The sequence below is a fragment of the Protopterus annectens genome, chromosome 16.part0 (genome assembly GCF_019279795.1).
Source record: "Protopterus annectens isolate FY-2018-M chromosome 16.part0, PAN1.0, whole genome shotgun sequence".
NCBI lineage: Eukaryota > Metazoa > Chordata > Ceratodontiformes > Protopteridae > Protopterus > Protopterus annectens.
This window is the reverse complement of record NC_056750.1, coordinates 854,569,326-854,590,161: the sequence shown is the minus strand read 5'-3', so window position 1 is coordinate 854,590,161 and position 20,836 is coordinate 854,569,326. Positions and strand designations below refer to the sequence as shown.

At 44.3% G+C, this 20,836-nt stretch overlaps 1 protein-coding gene across 1 annotated transcript in view; it reads left to right on the top strand.

Moving 5' to 3' along the window:
- The window catches only part of CHD8 (chromodomain helicase DNA binding protein 8), a gene marked incomplete in the record, with an annotated part of 4,119,653 nt that overhangs the window by 3,937,685 nt on the left and 161,132 nt on the right, over positions 1 to 20,836 (top strand). The window contains 1 exon segment of the mRNA XM_044057960.1: positions 533 to 730. Coding sequence (XP_043913895.1) covers positions 533 to 730 — 198 coding nt within the window.

Sequence of the window (20,836 nt, the reverse complement as noted above, 5' to 3'; positions counted from 1 at the left end):
CAGCTGTACTGAATAGAAGACAAGTCTGTATGTGGTGCAGGGCTGGATGCTGTATTTATCCTGCTGTAGTCTTTGAGGTGGGGAGGTGCAGTCCACAGCTATCTGGCTAGTGCAAGTAGCTGAGGTTGGACAGTTGTCGGGAGCCAGTTCTCCATATAAATTGGTCTGTATGTCCTTCCATTATCTGTGTGCGCTTGGGTTTCCACCCCTATTCTTAAGGTTCACATTAAATGTACTGGAAGTTTTTCATATTGAACATAGGTAGAATGTATGCATGTCTGTTTGTCTGTCCCATGACAGGCTAACACACTGTCAAGGATTACTTACTCCACTGCTTTACCCACTAAATGCGGGGATGGATTTCAGTTCCCCCACAATCAAGAACTCCGTAGAAGTTAGTGTGAATGAGTATTCTTAGCAGCTTTGGTTTAAACCTGTAGTGCAGCTGTTAATTAAGGCATGGAAAGAAATGTGTTACCTTTGGGACTAATAAAGCTCCCTAACCACAATTTTCTGTTTTTTATTTTTACAGAGTGAAGGGGGAGAAGGTGGCGGAAGCATGGACGAGGTGTCACTGAGGAGGCTAGAGGCTGATCTGGATGCTCACATTCCTGTTGTAAATAAAGCTGATGGTATGGTGCTATTGGGAGAAGAAGCACCCAGGAGAGGGGATCTGGAACGCTGGTTACAGCAACATCCCAATTTTGTAGTGGACCCAAGGTTCCTTTTGGTTAGTATCTTGTAATTCAACATGCTGTACCAGAATGTAGTGGGCTTGACATCAAACCCAAATATTAGTTCAGAATGTTTACTGAATGCCAATATTGTCTTTTAGAAAGCTTGGTAAACAGTGGTTTGCTTTACTGGGTGCAAATGATTGGTACATTAAAGAGGGTTTTATCTCTTTCTGGAAAGTATTAGAGTTTATTCAGTTTCACCCTGCATGGCCTTGTAGAAGTGGTACCCTTCTACCACATGATGCCCCATTGCACTTTACCCCAACACCACGTGATGCCCCATTGCAGTTTACCCCCACACCACGTGATGCCCCATTGCAGTTTACCCCCACACCACGTGATGCCCCATTGCAGTTTACCCCCACACCACGTGATGCCCCATTGCAATTTACCCCCACACCACGTGATGCCCCATTGCAGTTTACCCCCACACCACGTGATGCCCCATTGCAGTTTACCCCAACACCACGTGATGCCCCATTGCAGTTTACCCCAACACATCTTACTTTATGAAGGCTCATGAGCATAAGTAGAGCTTTTTTCTCACCAGTCCTAGACACCGTGTGATCTGTTTTAACGCTTTTCTAGTACCTGTATCGGTGAAACACCACTTCTCTGTACCCACTGACAGCAGTAGAAGTATCACTGATTTTCATCCAGATTTTTCCTGCTACTCCAAGTGTATCTGACTTCAGAGTTCTTAACTCATTCCCCTCAACTGGTCTGAAACCCATACATCACTTCCCTTTGTAACAGCCTGTTTCATCAACCATTGGCAGGGGCAGTAGCAAACCAGAGGGGCTGTTGTCCAGGCAACCCTGAAATCTAATTAGTCTTGTATTAGCATTCCAGCCATCTGCTTTTTCACTTAAGGAGACCTTCATGTTAGTATTTTGAAGAATCTAGCTTTACTTCTCCCTCCTCCCCACAGGGGAAGTAGCCTAATTGCTTTCAGATACAGGCAATTGACATCCTTGGAAAGGCATCATCATTTATACTTTACTACAGGATTTCTTTTTCCTTAACCCCTTTCCCTGCAGCTGAGTTATACAGTAGCTGTTGAAAAGAGCCTGCATTGTTTTTCCCTTAAACATGTCCATACATGGTCAACTGAAGGGTCCTACATAATGCAGGATTGGTATTAGCAAGCCCACTTCCCTTGACCCTTCTTAATGAAGTGCACTTCTCCCTTCTTTAGTCGCAGGCATTGCATGAATCAGACCACTTCCTTTACCTAGTACGGGTGAATCGGTATTGTCTGTTCACTTCTGCCCTGTCTCATCAACTCTTCCATGGCTCAGGTAACTAATTGGTACTGGATTATTTGGATTGTACTCCAAAATTTCTCCTCATTTGCCATGGAACCATCTGCTCTATCATTAGTTTTGTCTTCCCTTTGTCAGCTAGTTAATGACACCAGGAGCCTTAACACAGCTGTCACTTGCCTTTATTAGGATTATAGGATCATAGAAAGTTACTAGGCGAATGACCCGAGGGCCCTTACAAGCCTAGCCAAGTTCTACTTTTATTTCCATGATCAGCACCTATTGCTCCTGTCCAAGAGGGATGCGGGTGGAACCCTTGGGGTGAATTTACACTTACCCATCCAGTCGTTCAGATTGCTTTTGAAGAGGGCCAATGAGGTGCTCTGTTTGACATGAAGTGGGAGTCTGTTCTAAAGGTGTGTCAACCTCTGGGAGACAAGTCTGTCCCTCCACCAGGTTCTGTTAATGTCAAGTACCAGGTTAAGGTCTTTAGAGTGAGTAACCCGTGTACCTTTTGACTTGCGGATATGCAGCATTTCTAATAAAGCAGAGTCCGGGATCGCCTTAAGTGCAAGGCAGTATAAGGTGTTCTCTGACCGTTGTATGTCAGGAACCTTTGTGGTTTCTCCAATTGCTGCAGGTGCTTGGAAAGGTACATACCAAAATGGGTGTTATACTCCATTGTTGGTCTGATGAGGGAAGAGTAGAGGGAGGTTATAAGTTTATTTTTTTTCTGGAGACAATGCCCTTACTTATGAGATGGGCAATATAGAATGCCCTCCTTACCACTGTGAAGACATGGTGATCAAAGGTAAGGTTGTTGTCAACCTGTGTGCCCAGGTAGTTAGCAGGAACATCACTCTTACCGAAAGGGATGATGATGCATTTTTTTCATTGAGTTTAAGGCCATGACTTTGGCACCAGTCATTTGTTTAAACCAAGAAAAACGAGCGACCTGTTAACTGGAACTGAAACTTGAAGAGACCAAAACTATAAAAACGTGTTTTCTGAGCCGCTCTGCCCAATACAAAAACTTTATTATAAAAAACAACAAATAAAACCTTCCATTATGCACTTTTGTGTACACAATTAGACATCCACAGAACCATATTTTATGAATGAATGCCCACATTTAAAACTTCAGTGACGATGACGTTGTCAACCACACCTCCATTTTCATCCATTCATTATACACAACGTAAAAAAGCTCACATCAATCAACTTCATCACTTCCTTAACAACAATAAATAAATAAATATTAAATACAGGAAGCTATTCCTTTTAACTCATTATATATTAAAATACAGTCATTTAAACCAGGATGATTGGCTGCATTCAATTTTAGTTGCCAAAACATCTCTTTTTAGCAGACTATTCTGCTGCCAGTCACCTGAGAATACATGTATTTGTACATGCTCCAAAATACAAAAAGTAAATTTAATAAAACCTGTACAGTCCAAGGAATGTTTAGCTAATCCATTTTTTGTGTCTTGTGTTTGTATATAATACAAGTGCTGACAAACCCTCCTACTAAGGGAATTTTTTGTCCTCTGTGGCAGTGAATAGCCAGTCTTGTTTGTGTCAAAAGTGCTGGGGACCACGTTTTACTGCATAGCCAGGCTAAGGTGCCTGGTTCCCAGGTAGATGCCCATGCATTGAGTTATCCTTTTTCTAGGTGGTGGTCTAGTAAAAGAAAATAAGAAGTTATGTACCTACCATAACGTTCCATGTTGGTTGTCTTCTTCTTGCCGCCTTTCTTGCTGGTTGGGTTCGGAGCCGATCCTCGGCTCCGACTCAGCCATCTACAAAAGCTTGAGAGCTACTTATTGGCTCGAGGCCCCCCTATATCCCATGATGCCTGGCGCTAGATACCCAGATCTCGTTTGGTAACCTAACTACAGACATAATAATAATAATCATGATAATACAGTAACTGTAGCAGGATACAGGAAACTACTGGAGAGACTGACAGTCAGAAGTAACAGCCAGAGAAGACTCAGCCAGTGATAAAGAAGCCTAAGGAACTCTTTTCGGTCTACTAGGATAGGGGGGATGGAGGGTGGGATGCAAGAAAGATGGCGAGAGAAGACAACTAACATGGAACATTATGGTAGGTACATAACTTCTTAATGTTAAGTTGTCTATCTCACCTTCATTCTTGCTGGTTGGGACAGCGTCCCTAGCACCTCAATCCTGGGTGGCTCATCGGAACAGACTCTTCAGAACAGTGGAACCAAAATCAGCTCTGCTTCTGGAAGCCACATCCAGCTTATAATGTAAAATGAAGGTATGTGGATTAGCCTATGTAGCTGCTGCACAAATAGTTTCCATTGGCAATCTGGCCTGAAAAGCCACCGAAGTCGCTAGAGCTCTGGTGGAGTGACCTTTGGGTTTAGCAGGAAGCTCTTTATTTCTTAACTGATATATAAAAGTAATAGCAGAAGTCAACCACCTAGATAAGGTGACTTTTGACACCGGTATGCCTTGTTTTCCCTCAGCGTAAGACAGGAACAACTGGTCTGATTTTCTGATTTGCTTGGTTCTATGCAGGTAAAAGCATAATTGTCTATGGATGTCCAACTGATGTAACTTGTATTCTGCCTTGTTGGAATAATTTGGAAAGAACACAGGTAGTTCAATGGACTGATTCAAATTATAATCAGAAGTAACCTTTGGAAGAAAGGAAGGGTTAGTCCGAAGAGAAACTCTATCATTGTGAAAAACTAGATAAGGAGGACGAACACAAAGAGCCTGAAGTTCAGAAACTCTTCTGGCCGATATAACTGTGACCAGAAGAAGGGTTTTCCAAGAAAGAAACTTCAAGGAACAGGAAGCTGCCGGTTCAAAGGGGGGCAGCATCAGGGAAGCTAAAATCAAATTCAGATCCCATGGAGGCGGGGGATCTCTTACTGGGGGCATGAGTAGAGTGGTCCCTTTAAGAAAGGCTTTACAAAGCTTATGGGACATGATGCTGGAATCAGATAGACCCTTATGAAAGTTTGAAATTGCAGCTAGCTGAACTCTAATCGTGGCAGAAGAGTATCCTGTTCGAAAAAGCTCTGCTAAAAAATCTAAAATATGGTGCACAGGGGCTGAAAAGGGATCTATATTCCTGTTCTCTGCCCATAAGGAAAAACGTTTCCACATGCTAGCATAAGTTTTTCTAGTGGTTGACTTATGCGAGGATAAGATGATTTCACACACCGAATGGGAGATGTTGGGAAGCCTGGCTAAGGTCAGAAGTGGAGAAACCAAGCAGTGAGCTGGAGAGATTGAAGAGATTAGTGCAGCCTGCCCGATTGATGGATCAGGAGATCTGGAATTGTGTCCAGGGTCCAGGGCTGCTGTAGTGGTGATGCAGGAAAGGGAACCAAATTTGTCGAAGCCAGTAAGGGGCAATGAGTATCATCTTGCATCCCAATGTGGTAGCTTTTTGAATTAGTTTGGGAATCAGGGGAAATGGAGGGAATGCATAAAGAAGTCCCTGGGGCCAGTCGTGAACTAGAGCATCTCTGGGAAGGTGTCTGGGAAGGGCTTGCACCTTTCACCCCTGGGCTTTCGGATATTGGCAAAGGCTCTTGCCACCCCCATAGTGCCTTTTTTAGACAAGGCTCAAAAGTCAAACCCACCTCCATAGACAGCACAAGGAACAAGAAACTAAGGGTAATGCTGCTAAACGCCAGAAGTCTTAACCTCAAGATGCATGCACTCGAAGCTCTCCTCAGTATGGAGAACATCGATATCTGTGCAGTGACAGAAACCTGATTCAAGGCTCCAGAGAGCACCCCAGCACTACCAGGTTATACCTCATATCATGCTTTTCGACCCCAAAACTTGGACCGAACCACAAAAGGAGGGGGAGTTTCCATATTTATCAAGGATATCCACACCTCTAGGTTAGTGGCATTGCACGAAGTATCGGAGACCATCCATGTGCAACTGACAGTGAGACTGCTTTTCAGTTTATAGTATCCTACAGACCACCCTCTCAAACCCAGGAATCCCACTCGGCTTTCCTGAAAACATTGGAGAACATGAAGATCTCTCCGAACACCATTATATTGGGTGACTTCAACTACCCAAACATAGACTGGGAGCATTACTCAAGCCCCAGCACCTTAGCCCAAAGGTTCCTGGAATTTATAAACTCAAATGCTATGGAACAACTAGTCACCACTCCCACAAGAGGGGAAAACATACTAGACCTGATAATTACCAACATGGGGACTCTATGCTCCATACCAGAAGTATATCCCTCATTGGTAAGATCAGACCATAAATTAATTTCAGTGGATATCCACATCCCGACCCTACCCCCAGCCCAGAAAACCACAGTGAAAAACTTCTCAAAAGCGAACTTCACACTTCTCAAAACCAAAGTGGAATCCTTCAAGGCCCCAGAGCCAGTGGAAACTATGGCCCAAACTGCAGAATCCTATATAAACACATTCTACGGACATCTCCAGGAATCCATGGATCATGCTATCCCAAACAAAATCAAGACCCAATCATCCAAAGGCAGGCGTCTAGTCTGGTGGACCCCAGCCATAAATAAACTGTACAACAGAAGGAGGAAGCTACTACATGATAGAGCAAAATCCCTAAAAGGGAAGGCATCTCTGATCAGTACTAGCAAAAAATTACAATCCCTCATAAAATCCTCCAAGGCCAGCTTCGAGAGAAAAATTGCACAGGACACTAAAGACAATCATAAGGCTTTTTTCAGTTATGTTAGGAACCTGGGATGCAACTCCCAGACTTGTTCTGAGTTGATTCTAAACGACAAAAAATACACTGAACCCACAGACATCGCCAATATCCTGGCAGACAGGTTCAGTGCAACCCCCTAAAAGAGCAAGTATCTATCCCGGCAGAGTGCAGCCTCCCAAACATCTCTGATGCTCAGGTGAAGGCCGCCCTCTCCAAAGCAAAAAACACTGCTTTCATGGGACCAGATGGTGTCCCGGGTTGTGTCCTACATGAACTCCAAGAAGAACTAATCCCTCAAGTAAAACTGCTGTACAGTCTCAGCCTCACTACAGGATATGTGCCCAAAGAATGGCGTACAGCAACAGTGGTCCCATTCCACAAAGGTGGCGCCTCTGCGGACCCTGGAAACTGTCGCTCCATAAGCCTGACTAGTCTAGTCTGCAAGGCTATGGAGAGGATCATCATGGAACTCATAAACAAAGACATTGGGGACATACAGACACTAGATCCTACCCAATTTGGCTTCGTCAAGGGCAGATCCTGCCTTTTGAACCTGGTCGACTTTTTCGAAACAGTCACCAAGGCCATAGATGAAGGGAAGGTAGTCCACACAGCCTATCTCGACATCGCAAAGGCATTTGACACAATACCCCACTCAGGCATCATAGATAAGCTATCCAGCCTAAATATAAACCCCTGTGTGACAAGATGGGTCGCAAACTGGCTCAAAGACAGAACCCAGAGAGTCAGAGTTGCTGGGGCCATGTCAGACTCGAAACCGGTCACAAGTGGCATCCCACAAGGTTCTGTCCTGGGACCTCTCTTGTTCGGTATTTACTTTTCTGAGGTACAGGCCAACGTGGGAGGACTATGGCTCAACAAGTTCACAGATGACTGCAAACTGGGCACCATAATTGACTCTCCACCTGACACAAACATCCTTCAAAAAGGTCTCGCAGAGACGGATAACTGGTGCCAAAGCCATGGTCTAAAGCTAAATGCCAAAAAGTGTATAGTCATACCCTTTGGCAAAAACAATGTGCCCACAAATTACCACATAGGTGGTAACCCATTAAGTACAGAGAAAGTAATTAGGGATCTGGGGACCCAAGTTGATAGCAATCTCTCCTTTGACAACCACATTGCCAAAGTGGTTAGAAAGACCTTCTACATAGCCCACCTCATCATGAAAGGATTCACATCTAGATCAAGAGAGGTAATCGTGCCCCTTTATTCATCCCTCATCAGGCCCATCATAGAATACAATGCCCCTTTGGGATGTACCTTACCCGACACCTGCAGCAATTAGAAAGACCCCAAAAGTACCTCACCAGGAGGATCAAGGGACTCAAACAGATGCCATATGCTGCTCGGTTAAAAAAACTCCAGCTCTACTTAGTTGCATACCGCCTACTTCGAGGTGATCTATGCCTGACATATAAAGCTATGTCCAACCCAGAATTAATGGACATGCTCCACCTCAGTAAATCTAAATCCCTTAGAGCCACGCGCTCAAGGGACTTGAACCTCAGCACAGAAATAAATAGAACATGCTGGAGGGACAGATTCATAACCCAGAGGCTCCCTTCGCTCTGGAATAGAATTCCAATTCATGTTAGGCAGAGCACCTCACTGACTCTCTTCAAGAGGAATCTTGATGAGTGGATGGGGGATCATAGGTTTGTCCCGGGGATTACTTCCGTGTCACTATTAGACAGAGGCACAGTAAACTAAACTTTAAAAAGGGCACAGTATACTCAAATCAAGGGGTGGCATAAGCCAAACACAATCGGGCTAGGCTTATAAATGCCCCAGGGCAGATAGCCTAGTATGAACCTATGAACCTATGAAATTTACACCTATAAAGGTGATAGATTGACAAGGCGACAATGCAGACTTTTCAAAATTTATTGTGATGCCTAGAGTGGAGCTCATTTGGATGGTGTAGTCTCTGGCTTGCAGCAGGTGATGCCTGGTGGTTGCAGTAAGGAGCCAGTCATCTAAATATGGAAACACTTGGAATCCTTGCCATCTCAAGTGAGCGGTGACTACTGCCAAACATTTGGTAAACACCCTGGGGGCTGTGGTGAGACCAAAGGGCAGCGCTCTGAACTGATAATGACTGGCTCCCAGTCGGAAGCGGGGGAATCTTCTGGAGCATCTGTGCATTTTGATATGGTAGTACGTGTCCTGAAGATCTATGGAGCACATCCAATTGTCCTGACCCAGAAAGGGTAAAATGGACTGTAGCGTGACCATCTGGAACTTAGTTCTTTGAACAGACCTGTTTAGTCTGCTGAGAACCAGAATGGGTCTCCAGTCCCCTGTCTTTTTTGGTACCAGAAAGAACCTTGAGTAAGTTCTGGATCATTGTTGGTCTGCTGGGACTGACTGGATGGCTCTTTTTCTTAGCAGTTTTGAAATTTCTTGAACTGCTTGATCCCTTAGATTTAGTGGAACATCTGGAAGGGATTTGTTGGAAAAGAGTAGAGTGCGAAAGAAGGGGATTTTGTAGCCTTCAGATATGATAGAAAGTACCCATTTATCTTGTGTTATACTTTGCCAGGCTTTTGGGTACAGCGATAATCTTCCCCCGACTGCCTCCGAAGGTAGACAGTCAGGCAGCACTTCAGGGATGCTGGAAGGGCTTGTCAGAGATTTTGAGGACCCCCCCTGCCCCTAGGGCGGCGTCTGTTGTTATTTCCTCTTCTGCCTCAGGAGGGGAACTCTCCATGTGTGTCAGGCACAGCTCCCTGGGATTTCCAGAACCACATCTTCCCACTCTTCTGACCCTTGGGATACGGTCTTGAAGGAGTGGAAAAACGGACTCCAATGGCAGAGAGAGTCTTGCCTTCCACCTTCCTGCTCACACCTGGAAAGGGTATCCTTCACCTGTGGTCCAAACCGAGCAGAACCATCAAAGGGGGTGTTGGTGAAAGACGCCTTGAAGGGTTCCACAAAGTTGCATAACCACATCCAAGCGTGTCTCCTCAAAGCCCACCTGTGCCTGCAGCCCTACTTGCTCCATTGGCTGCATAAGAGATGAGCCGCATGGAGGAGTTTACTACAGAATTTAGAGTCGCCAGCTGGGAGGCAATCTTAGCCTGAGCCCCTGCAGCTGATGGATCTTGAAGGGTATCTCCTAGCTCTTTAAGGAGATCCCTTTGAAGGCGGGTAAAATGGCACAAATAGTTCAGAGACCTCATGGAAAAGGTCGCTGAGGAAAACATCCGCTTCCCATATCTGTCCATCATCCTAGATTCCTTATTAGGGGGATGGACAGACGAAGAAGTTTCAGCCAACTCCTTTTTAGTGGCCGCTGCTACCACCATGGCATCAACGGGAACACCCTTGGTCAGAAATTGCTTGTATTGAGGGTCAGTGATGAATTTTGTGGGCCTATGGGGAGTTGGTTTCATTGAGTCTGGAATTGACCATGCCTTTCGAGCCACCACCGACATCAGTGGATCGAAAGGCAGAGACACCCAGGAGGTGGAGGGTCGGGATCCAAATGCGTCCAGGAATACCGACTCATCCTCGGAAGGGTTAAGGGTAGTCCAGTTCTCCCCCTCTGCCTAAGGATTTCAAGGATGTCTGAGAAGGAAACGTCCTCAGAGGGGGATCTCTGGGGACCCTTCCGACTCCAAGTCAGTATCTGAAGTGACAGACTCAGGGGAGCCAACATGCTTCCTCTTGCATTCCCTCTTTCGAGGGAGCTCCTCTGAATGAACGGGGGAGGCCTCGGATGAGGAACATACACCCATTGGGGTGCCCTGGAGCGCTTGTTCCCCACGCTTGGGGACTGGAGGAGGGGCAGAGGCAGGAGCAGGCACCATGGGGGAGGAGCCAATGAGGCTGACTGTGTGGCTGACACAGATGCCAGCACACTCCTCATGACCTCGAAGGCACCCCTTCCTGATACCAGAGAAGGCTCCGGCTCCGAAGAGACCGGAATCCTTCCCAGCACCAAGAGAGACTACTCTAAAGCCGATGTAGGAGCTGAACTCACCTGCGCCGAAGCTCCGAAAGGGAGAACGGGGTCGGACAAAGGTCCAATGCCACTCGTCCCCTCGGTGCCGACGAGGGAGTCCTGGCTCCCAGATCTGTCCAAGGATGGCACCATGGAAGAGATCAGACGATGACGGAACTGAAAGGGGAGGTATCAGCACCCATGGACCCACGGTTCCAGCCACAGCATGCTCCGGCTCCAAACTCAAGGGATGAGTCGAAGGAGGAACTATTGGAGAAACAGGTAGAGCCGAGCCCTGATGAGGGGGACTGGATAGCATTTTTTTCCAGGGCCTGCGACTTTAAAAGCCTGCTCACCACTCTCTCCAAATCATGGTCAGATAGCCTAGATGACCGAGAAGAGTGGGACCGATGACTACGCTCAGACTTCAGTAAGGGTGACCCTGGAGCCGATTGTATCGACTCCAGAGATGGTGACCTGGAGCATTTTCAACTCCCTGATGGTTACGACGGAAGAGTCGGGGCCGACTGAGAGGTACTTCGGCTCCAGTCGGAGCAGAAGTTGACATAGAGATAGGTGCTTTAGTTCCAGCCAGAACCGAAGTTGAAGCAGAAGCCATACCCGGTGATGGCTCCGAGCTGGGAGCCGACGGCTTCGATGGCCTAGAAGGTTTCACTGACTGAGTCTTGACCGATGATCCTTCAGGTTTAAGCAAACCCCTAAGGATAAGCTTATTCCAACGCTCCTGCAGGACTCTTGGACTAAAGGCGTGACACACCGAACAAGAGCCCTGCAGGTGTAGGGAGCCCAAGCAGTAGACACAAGAAGTGTGACCATCTGTCAGAGACATTTTCTGACAGCATGAGTCACACTTCTTGAATCCCGATACTTTTGTGTCTTTAGACATTCCTGTGAAGGAAAATCAAATACAAAGAACAAGTATAATGGAGAGTAGGTAACTTGGAAAGAAATATACACAAACCACACAAATTACCACACCCTAACAGCACAAACACACTATATAATATAAGACCTACAAACTACCACAATTTCTAATGAACTTTTGTCTAACTTAAAAAATAAAACAATGGTAAGCCTCTAACTAAAATTGCTTACTTTGAAAAGGCAAACGGGAGTGGGGGAGGGAGAGGAAAAACTGTCTAAGGAGAAAACAAGTTTTTATGGGGGATTAACACTAACAAACTACCATAGAATCTACAGCTAAGATATGACAATAAGTGTATATCTAATAAAGTACAAAAAAGTCCTAAATATTATGAATAAAGAGAAAAAATATGACCTGAGCCAGTAAACGCAACCTCGTAGCAGAAGCAGTAAATGAGATCTGGGTACCTAGCGCCAGGCATCATGGGATATAGGGGGAGCCTCGAGCCAGTAAGCAGCTCTCGAGCTTTTGAAGATGGCCGAGTCGAAGCCGAGGATCGGCTCCGAACCCAACTAGCAAGAATGAAGGTGAGATGGACAACTTAACATCAAAAGGTTAAGCATATGGCTCCTGTTTCTTTAGCTGTGGACAGAGAAACTTGCTAAGCTTTGCTAAGGATGTACTTATAGGTTCATAGGTAAGTTCTAGGCTAGATGTCTTTACAGGCCATATTAAGCTTAGCTAGTTTCCACTTTTGTGCTCAGAATAACCTTTCCCATTTGGTTACAGATTAGCCTTACCCCATCCCATGGTCAATAATTATATATTATCCCTAATGAGAATGGCTGGGATCATACCATATATAATTTGAGGGGACACATGCATAGGATACAACAGGAGCTGCCTCTGTCTGTTAGTAGTATAGGGGACAGTCCTGGGCTAAAGTTTCTGCTTGCCATCTGTCAATCTGAATTGCACCTAAATATGGACAGGGACAGGGATGAACTGTATTTTATGTAGATGGAGAGTCTGTTCCACTGCAGCGGTATCCTCTGTGAGATACACCTGTCCCTCCAAACCATTTTGTTGATGCAGAAGTGGTTTAGATCCCTAGACAAAGTATTTCTGATGCCATTTGACTTTCAGTCTGTAGAATATAGAGTATGGTGACAGGGCTTTGAGTCGGTGTCTGTAGGACATTTTGTTTAAGACTTGTATCCTTTTAGTAAGGTATCTGTGAATGTTAGTTGTTGCTTATATCTGGGTAGATGCATGCCAGAGGGGGCTTTCATATTCAATGACTAGACTAATGAGGGATGAGTAAAGGGGAGCAGTGACATCCCCAGGTCTAGACACAATCCCTTAGTTTGTAAGCTGTGTAGTATGGAAGGACTTTCTTGTAACAGTGGAAACACTGGTCGACAGTTTGGCCACTATCCACATAGGTTCCCAAATCCCGAACAACTGTGTCCGCTCCTAGGGCATATTGTCAGTGTGGTAGTTCCCTAGAGTAGGTGACTTCCAAAGGATACAGTAATGCAGTTTTTGGCATTTAGCTTCAGTCCATGATTTTGTCACCAGTTATTTGAGACAAACCTTTCTGCAGGATGGACAAGTCATTTGGGGATCCAGTGACTGCAAGTAACTTACAGTCAACTTCAGTCCTAATCAGCCAGAGCCCTTTGGTATTTGCTTTTACTTCAGCAACATTTAGCATCTACTTGATGCCAAAGAAGTGAGATCCCAGAACAGAACCATGAGGGACTCCAGAGGCTCACAAGTCTAGTCTGCAAAGAGGTGCGACCTGGTTCCCCCTTGCTTGTTTATATACCACATGGCTGTGGTACTGGTAGTGTATGTAACCTCTTGAAAGAGGTCCCAGGGATGAAAGCTAGTTGAGAGAGTTGACTGCATTTATCAGGCCAAGCGTTTCTTTAATGTTTTTGTGCTTATGTCTGTCATTGGCACCCCAGTGCCCCTGCACTGTTATCCCTCTTTGGAGCATGTAGGAAGAGGAGGAGACCTGAATTTAAGGATATTTGGTGTCTCCATCAAAAGCTTTCTCTTCTGACAAACCCCATCACTAGGATTTGAAAAGATGAAGGTTTTTCATAGGTTCATACGTCATTACTTGGCGAATGGCACAAGAACCTTTACAAGCCTAGCCACTAATACCCAGGATATGACAGTGTTGTATATTAATTCTCCAGATATGTGATGGGGTAGTATCAGGGTAGTGGATCCTGAGGTGTTGTAAAAAGCCTTATGGTTAACTTTCACCTGGGAAGCTATCTTTGTCTCATGGTTTGCTTTGGCAGATTTGACCAGCTCTCTCTTTTTTTTAGACTGGTGAGTGTCTTTTTACACTGTTTTGTCTTTTCCTTCTTGGCTTTGGGGAGGATTTTTTCCCTTTTATTGAATAGCCTATTTATGCTAGGGGGTAGTTTATTTTTGCCATTAGTCATAAGTTTGACTTGGACAGGTACTGTCTCCTCTGTGCAGCTATGAATGTGGTTGTACATTGTTTTAGTGTACAGCTGAGATGTTGATGCTGAGACCAGAGTTCAGATATCACTATCTTTCTCATGTGGAGTGTTGCCAGGGTTATCATGAGAATCACAGATGCCATGATAACCAAATCCTAAATTATTCTCTTGCAGCAACTGAAGTCGGAGTGGAAACCTTAGAAATAGACTGAATAAGGATCTAATTTTTTTATCCCTGTGGAAGAAAAGCTTTTTGAACTGAAATGTCTAGTTGACATCCCAGGAACACAATCATGTGTGAGAGAGTCTAGAAAGACTTTTGAATGTTCTCCTGATGCTTTGAAGAAGACTCTGCAATGGTAAGTCATATAAATATGGGCAAATGTAGATGCCCTATGCAAGGGTAGGTCATGTAAATATGGGCAAATGTTGATGCCCTGTACCCTGCAATGCACAGTAACTGGAAATAGACAATTTGTGAACACTCTTGGTACAATTTAGTCCGAAGGGCAAGGCAAAGAACTGATAATCTGATCTAGGTGCACACAATCTTAAGAAATGTCTGAAGTCTGGAAAAATAGAGATGGCACGATAAGCATCTTTTAAGTCTAGTGTTGGCAGGAAACTTGAAAGAGGAGGAAGTGATAACAGGTTGTGAAGTGACATCATTCTGAATTTGGGTGCAATCACAAACAGGTTTAGAAAAGAAAGATCCAGAACTGGTCTCCAAGCATGTTATTTCTTCCACTGGGAACATCCCTGAATAAAAACCCTTCCTCACCTAGGAAGGAGGAACTGGTTCTATTACTGCTTGAGGCAGCGTGTGATGAAGAACTGGAGCAAACAAGTCTGATTTGAAGGCTGATGCAGGAACCCCTGGAAAGGAGGAATTCCCTTTCACTGCCATCTGTTACCCTGATGAAAAAGACAAATGGGTTCTGAAAATTAAACAGTCTATTGCCAAAGAAAAAAAATAGATATCCAGAAAAGGAGGCAGGGTGGGATGGCGTCACAAGGTCTCTTGAGTAGTCATTCAGACTCTGAGTGTCCTTGGCCTTGTGAGGTTCAAGGCTTCCTTTTGGATCTCCTTGCCCTCTGAGTGTCCTTGGCCTTGTGAGGTTCAAGGCTTCCTTTTGGATCTCCTTGCCCTCTGAGTGTCCTTGGCCTTGTGAGGTTCAAGGCTTCCTTTTGGATCTCCTTGCCCTCTGAGTGTCCTTGGCCTTGTGAGGTTCAAGGCTTCCTTTTGGATCTCCTTGCCCTCTGAGTGTCCTTGGCCTTGTGAGGTTCAAGGCTTCCTTTTGGATCTCCTTGCCCTCTGAGTGTCCTTGGCCTTGTGGAGGTTCAAGGCTTCCTTTTCGATCTCCTTGCCCTCTGAGTGTCCTTGGCCTTGTGAGGTTCAAGGCTTCCTTTTCGATCTCCTTGCCCTCTGAGTGTCCTTGGCCTTGTGAGGTTCAAGGCTTCCTTTTCGATCTCCTTGCCATTTATTCTTGCATGTCTATTTACCTGAAATTTGTTCTGTTTATTCTGTTTTTTGCCCAAACTGGATGAGATTTAAAAATAAAAAAAAACCCTGGGGCAGTTTTGAAAAGGAGGAATCTCTAGATCACCTTGCCCGTTTGTCACACTTTATTTATTTGCCATTTGTTAACTGGTTAGTTTGGCTGGGCAGGTGCCCTTTTTCAGCAGAGACCTGAGGAGAAAAGCTCCAAGTTACAATGTTTACAATTAGTAATAAAAGTGAATTACATATGCATGAAATGGGAAAAACAGTACAGATATAGACAAAAACAAAAAGTGAACTTATAGATTATAATTAAACATTCTTAAAGAGGTGCAATTAAATATTTTACAAAAACGTAGCTGAAATGTAGTTGAATGTTAAGGAATAAGTGAAAGAGGAAAGGAAGGACTAGCAGACAGGCAGGATTGTAATTGTACCGTAGAGTTAAATTTGGGAAAAGTGGGGGAAGCAGGGTAAGTTCAGGAGAGGCAAATGTTAGAGAAGTTAGAAGAACTAGAAAGTATTTAAGAAACCGGTTGCATTAGTTACTGAAGATGGAGGTAGTTAGGAGCAGGGGGGGGGGGGGTAGGATAGAGGAAGGAGAGGGAGTGGGTAGACCAGAGAAAAAGGGTAGATGAGGAGGCATATATTTCCAGTAGGGTCTTTACAGGTGTAGGACCAAGAGTTGCATAGGAAGTCCTTTAGGGCAAATGAGAATTGAGGAGGGATCTGATAGAGAGAAGAAGCTTCTTCCCAGATGTGGACACTGCACGGCTATAAGGACTTTTACCTATGGATTTATTGGGTTTGGAAACGTGAGCTACGAACCTCACTGTTGGGGATGTAGGGGGAGACAAGAGTGGTTAAGGAGGAACAAGCTTGGGGTCATAGCAAGATGGAGTGTGTCGTGAAGTTGAGGCAGACGTAGTTGCTTATGGAACTCTAGCCATTTTAGTTTTTTTAGAGAGAGGCAATGGTGTGAGCGATAGGGGAGATTTGTGGAAAATCTAGCAATTTTGTTGTGAGTGTTCCAGTTTATTTAAGAGATTCTTTTGGAGGTTGGTGAATATAGCGGCAGCGTGAAGTAAGGTAGGAAGGAGGTAGGCCTGGGCGAGGGATACTTTGGATTCTTGTGTAAGGAAGTATTTATTTCTGTATAGCAATCCTATTTTCTGGTGGGTCTTTTTTTAGTTCGTTATCTATGAGTATGCCAAGTAGTTTAGTGTCTGATTCGGCTAGAATAGTTGTATTTAGTGAAAGAAGATTTGAGGTGGAGAGGTTTGGGAAGGAGAAGTACTACTTTAGTTTTGTTGGGGTTGAGTAAGAGTTGATTAGTAGTGAGCCATCTTTGGACAGAGTGTAAAGTGTCTTGTGTGATAGTATGTAGGTTGGTTAGATTGTCAGAGGTAGCGATGATCGTAGAGTCATCAGTATATTGAATACGTTTAGAGTTGGGGCAGGATTGAAAGAGATCATTAGTAAAAATGTTAAATAGTAGGGGACCCAGGATGAAGCCTTGGGTTACTCCAGTACGAACAGGAATGAATGAGGAAGTAGCTGACATCCATTTGACCGATTTGAGCTCTTTTTGACAGGTATGAAGAAAACCGGTTAAAGGAAGACCGCTTAGAGAACAAGAGGTTATGTGAAACAGTATTGAAAGCCTTAGGTCTAAGAAGAAGGGAAGAGGTGCAGAGGTTAAAGGAAGACAGCTTAGAGAGCGAGAGCTTATGTGAAACAGTATCGGGCCTTAGAGAGGTCTAAGAAGAAGGAAGATACCAGTTTGTTGTTACTGAGCAAAGTGGAATGGAGTACTACGCTGTGGGTGGAAACTATGCTTTGTAGGGGTGAGGAGATTTTCTTGAATTGTATGAGACATGAGTTGTTTGTGAGTACACTTCTCTAGGATTTTTGAGATAGGGGATAGGATAGCAATAGGACTAAAATTGGAGGGGTCGGTGGAGTTACCACCTTTGTGCAGGGGAATAATGTACGATTTTTTTCCATATTTGAGGTACTAGGTTTTCCTGAATTGACCTGTTAATAAGTATGGAGACTGGATAGGCTATGGAGAGGGCTGCTATTTTGAGGTAAGGGGGGCTAGGTTATCTGCTGAAGGGGATCAGGGTTTAAGTTTAGAGAGTAGGGATCTGACAATGGTTGTGGGTATAGGCTTGATAGAGAAGGTGGTGGGGATGGAGGGTACGGGTGGGTGTATTATGATTTACATTTGTCAGATTTTATTAGTTTCTGAATGGAGTCTATGAAGAAGAAGTTGAGGGTAGTAGCAGTTTCTAGGGGGGAGCAGTTTGGGGAGCGGTTGGGAGAGGAGGTATTACCTGGGTGTATGAGTTTTATTAATGGTATTCCAAAATTTTGTGGGGTTTTTTGAAGGTTGAGGTAAAAGTTTTTCTTGACTAGGGAGATTTGTTTTTTTGTGGTGTTACGAACTTCTCTATAGAATATGAGGCTGGATGGGGTTATACATTTGTTCCAGGTTTTCCATGCAGTCTCTCTTTTCTGCATGAGAGAGAGCGTGGCTTTACTTATCTGATGTGCAACGTTAGTTCTAATGCAAACCTTTCTAGTAGGGGCTAGGGAGCTGAAAGTATTAAAGAAGATGCTGTTGAATTTGAGGACTGCTTCCTCGAGGAGGAGGTGCTATTGAAAGGACCAATTCATAGATGAGAGTATTTGGTTAAATAAATCTGGGTTGAAGTTGGATAGATTAGCGCAGTCCCTGTATATGTGAGATTTGGGTGGATGGGATAGGTGATGGTTTATAGCGACAGGGTGATGATGAGTTAGTGTGTCAGGAAGAGTAGTGGGGTTATGATAATCCTTGGTGTGGGAGGTAAGTATCCACTCGAGTGGTGCTGCTATTTGATTGATGATTAATATGAGTTGGGTGAAGCCATATAGGTTAATGCTTGAATTGGGGGAGAAGGTGATGAGAGAGTTCCAGTCGATATTGACATCACCAGTAATAATAGTTTCGTAGGTGATAGTTTGGGATGTCCAGGCTAGAAAGAGTTCCAGTGTAGGAATATTGTTGCGATAGCAATCTTTTTGTGATTGTTTAGGCTGTACAGCGCTGTTGTTGGGAAACAAAATTCCTGCACTGAAGCAAGTCTCCAATAGGGTGTGGGTAGTCGTCCTGGGTGGCAAGGGGGTACAGAGCCATTGTGGTGGTGCAGGGGACCTGTAAAAATAAAGGTAGAAGGAAGGAGCAGAGTGAGAAAAGCCGAGCAAGTAGTACGAGTATAGTAATGGAAGGAGGAGAGAAAGCCAGGGAGAAAGGAGGGCAGGGATAGTAGATGGAACAATGCACAGTGGGGAAAAGGGAGCGGGATGAGGAAAGAGGTGAGCAGGCCCAGATAGAGCCGAAAGTCGAATAACCAAGGAATTAGGAGCTATGTAACAGGGTGGAGCGAGAGAGAGAAAGTAAAACCAGAAGAGCGTAATATTTAAAAGACAATTATCTCTAGCAATGCAGAGACTCAAACATACAGTTGCACAAAAGCAGTCTGTTGTTTAACAGCTTCTAGTAAAATAGAAACAAAAATGAGACCGTTTGCTTAAAAGCGTCTGGCAACGCAGTGCATTAATAAACATCCTAATAAAAGTAGACGTCTTGGTTTGCAGCTTGTCACAGATCAACAATACAGTAAGCAAAAGTGGTAATGCAATACACACATACAGTCTACGCAAACGTCTTAGTTTAGAGCTTGTCACAAATGAGATATACAGTAAGCATGACATGGCACAAACTGCAACAGACAAAACTGCAGAAGAAAAAAGAAAACAAACTGCAATTTACTCGTGAAATACAGTGTTGGGATAGCCCAGCTATAGTAGGAGGCAAATGCAGGCTACTGGCGTGGTGGGCAAATAGCATGTGCACAACAGCACTACAGACAAAGCCGGCATATGAAGATGCTCTGAGGACTTTCCGCAAAGTATGAGCGGTACCTGATATCACATTACTTTTGTAACATAACAGGTAAAATTGTAAAGTTAAGGCTTGATGCCATAACCATAGCAGTATAATACTAAAGTTTTGGGACATGAGCGCTGTAGCGTGTTGTACACTCCTGCTCACACTGCCTAGAAGCCAATGGAGTGTCCGTAGTAATATATAAACAGACCCCAGTTTAGTCCTGGAGTTTCGGCTGGAAAAGGGAGCCTACCTGGTCAGAGTGCACACACCTCCAAATTTAGGGGCCAGAGAGCTTGTAGAAAAATGGTGCAGAAAGCGAAGGGTGGCTTTTACAGGCCACAATGCATCATGGGAGGAACAAGGTGATGTGAGGCAATAGGAGGGGTTAAATGGTAGAATATAGTGTAGATAGATGGCACTACACCAGCCAGGGGGAGCGTGAACACCAAAAAACAATCAGTGAGTATGGATGAAGTCAGAGAGATAGCAACTAAGCCAAATAATAGAGAGCCATTTAACCGTTGTATGTTTGTTTATTAGGTTGCTTTTTTTTTTGACTAAAACTATGAAGGAAGGACCATCAGTCTGCAGGGCATAGAAATAAACCTAAGAGGGGGAAAAAAGGGGGGAGGAATAGAGAAACCCGGGTATGAGGTCTGAGGAAGTGTGTTTTTGATCTCGTCTGCAGCAGAAGGGCCAAACACTAAACCTCTATCCAAGGGAGAATTTAAAATCTCATTTTAACATAATTTGGGAGGCTGTGAGAATGCAGCCATGCAAACCTCCTCAAAACAGTACCAGTGGCCTTAGCCCTGGAAGAAGTATTAAGAGTCATACATACCATGCAAACAATGAGTAGTGACCTTGCAATATAAGAAACAAGTTATTTAAAGCTGATATTTCCTTCCAGGTAGAAACGGCAGATAAAACATTCATTATACTTTTGTAATTTGTCAGAGCAAACTTTGACATATGAGTCCAGTAGTTCAGAATTGCAGAAGTATACATTTTCCCATACCTTTCAGTAATTTAGATTTTGGAAAATCCTTATGTAACAACTCGTATGTTTTCAGGGACTGAGAAACCTCGGTCTTTTCCCACTGAAAACACTGGCACATTCTTGTAGAAGTCTCAAGAAATAGAAACCCCTAGAGAGAAATCTGAGGAAAAATGTGCATCCATCCCTTCATCTTCCGGTTAAGATTCCGTCTCTTAATTCTCTACAGAAAGAGGAATCCCAGTTTCTTTTTCCGGAAACTACTTTACAAGTAAGATCTGATGTCCTTTTCATTCTTCCCCAACAAATGAGTTACAGATCCAATCCTTGGATCTGACTCAGCT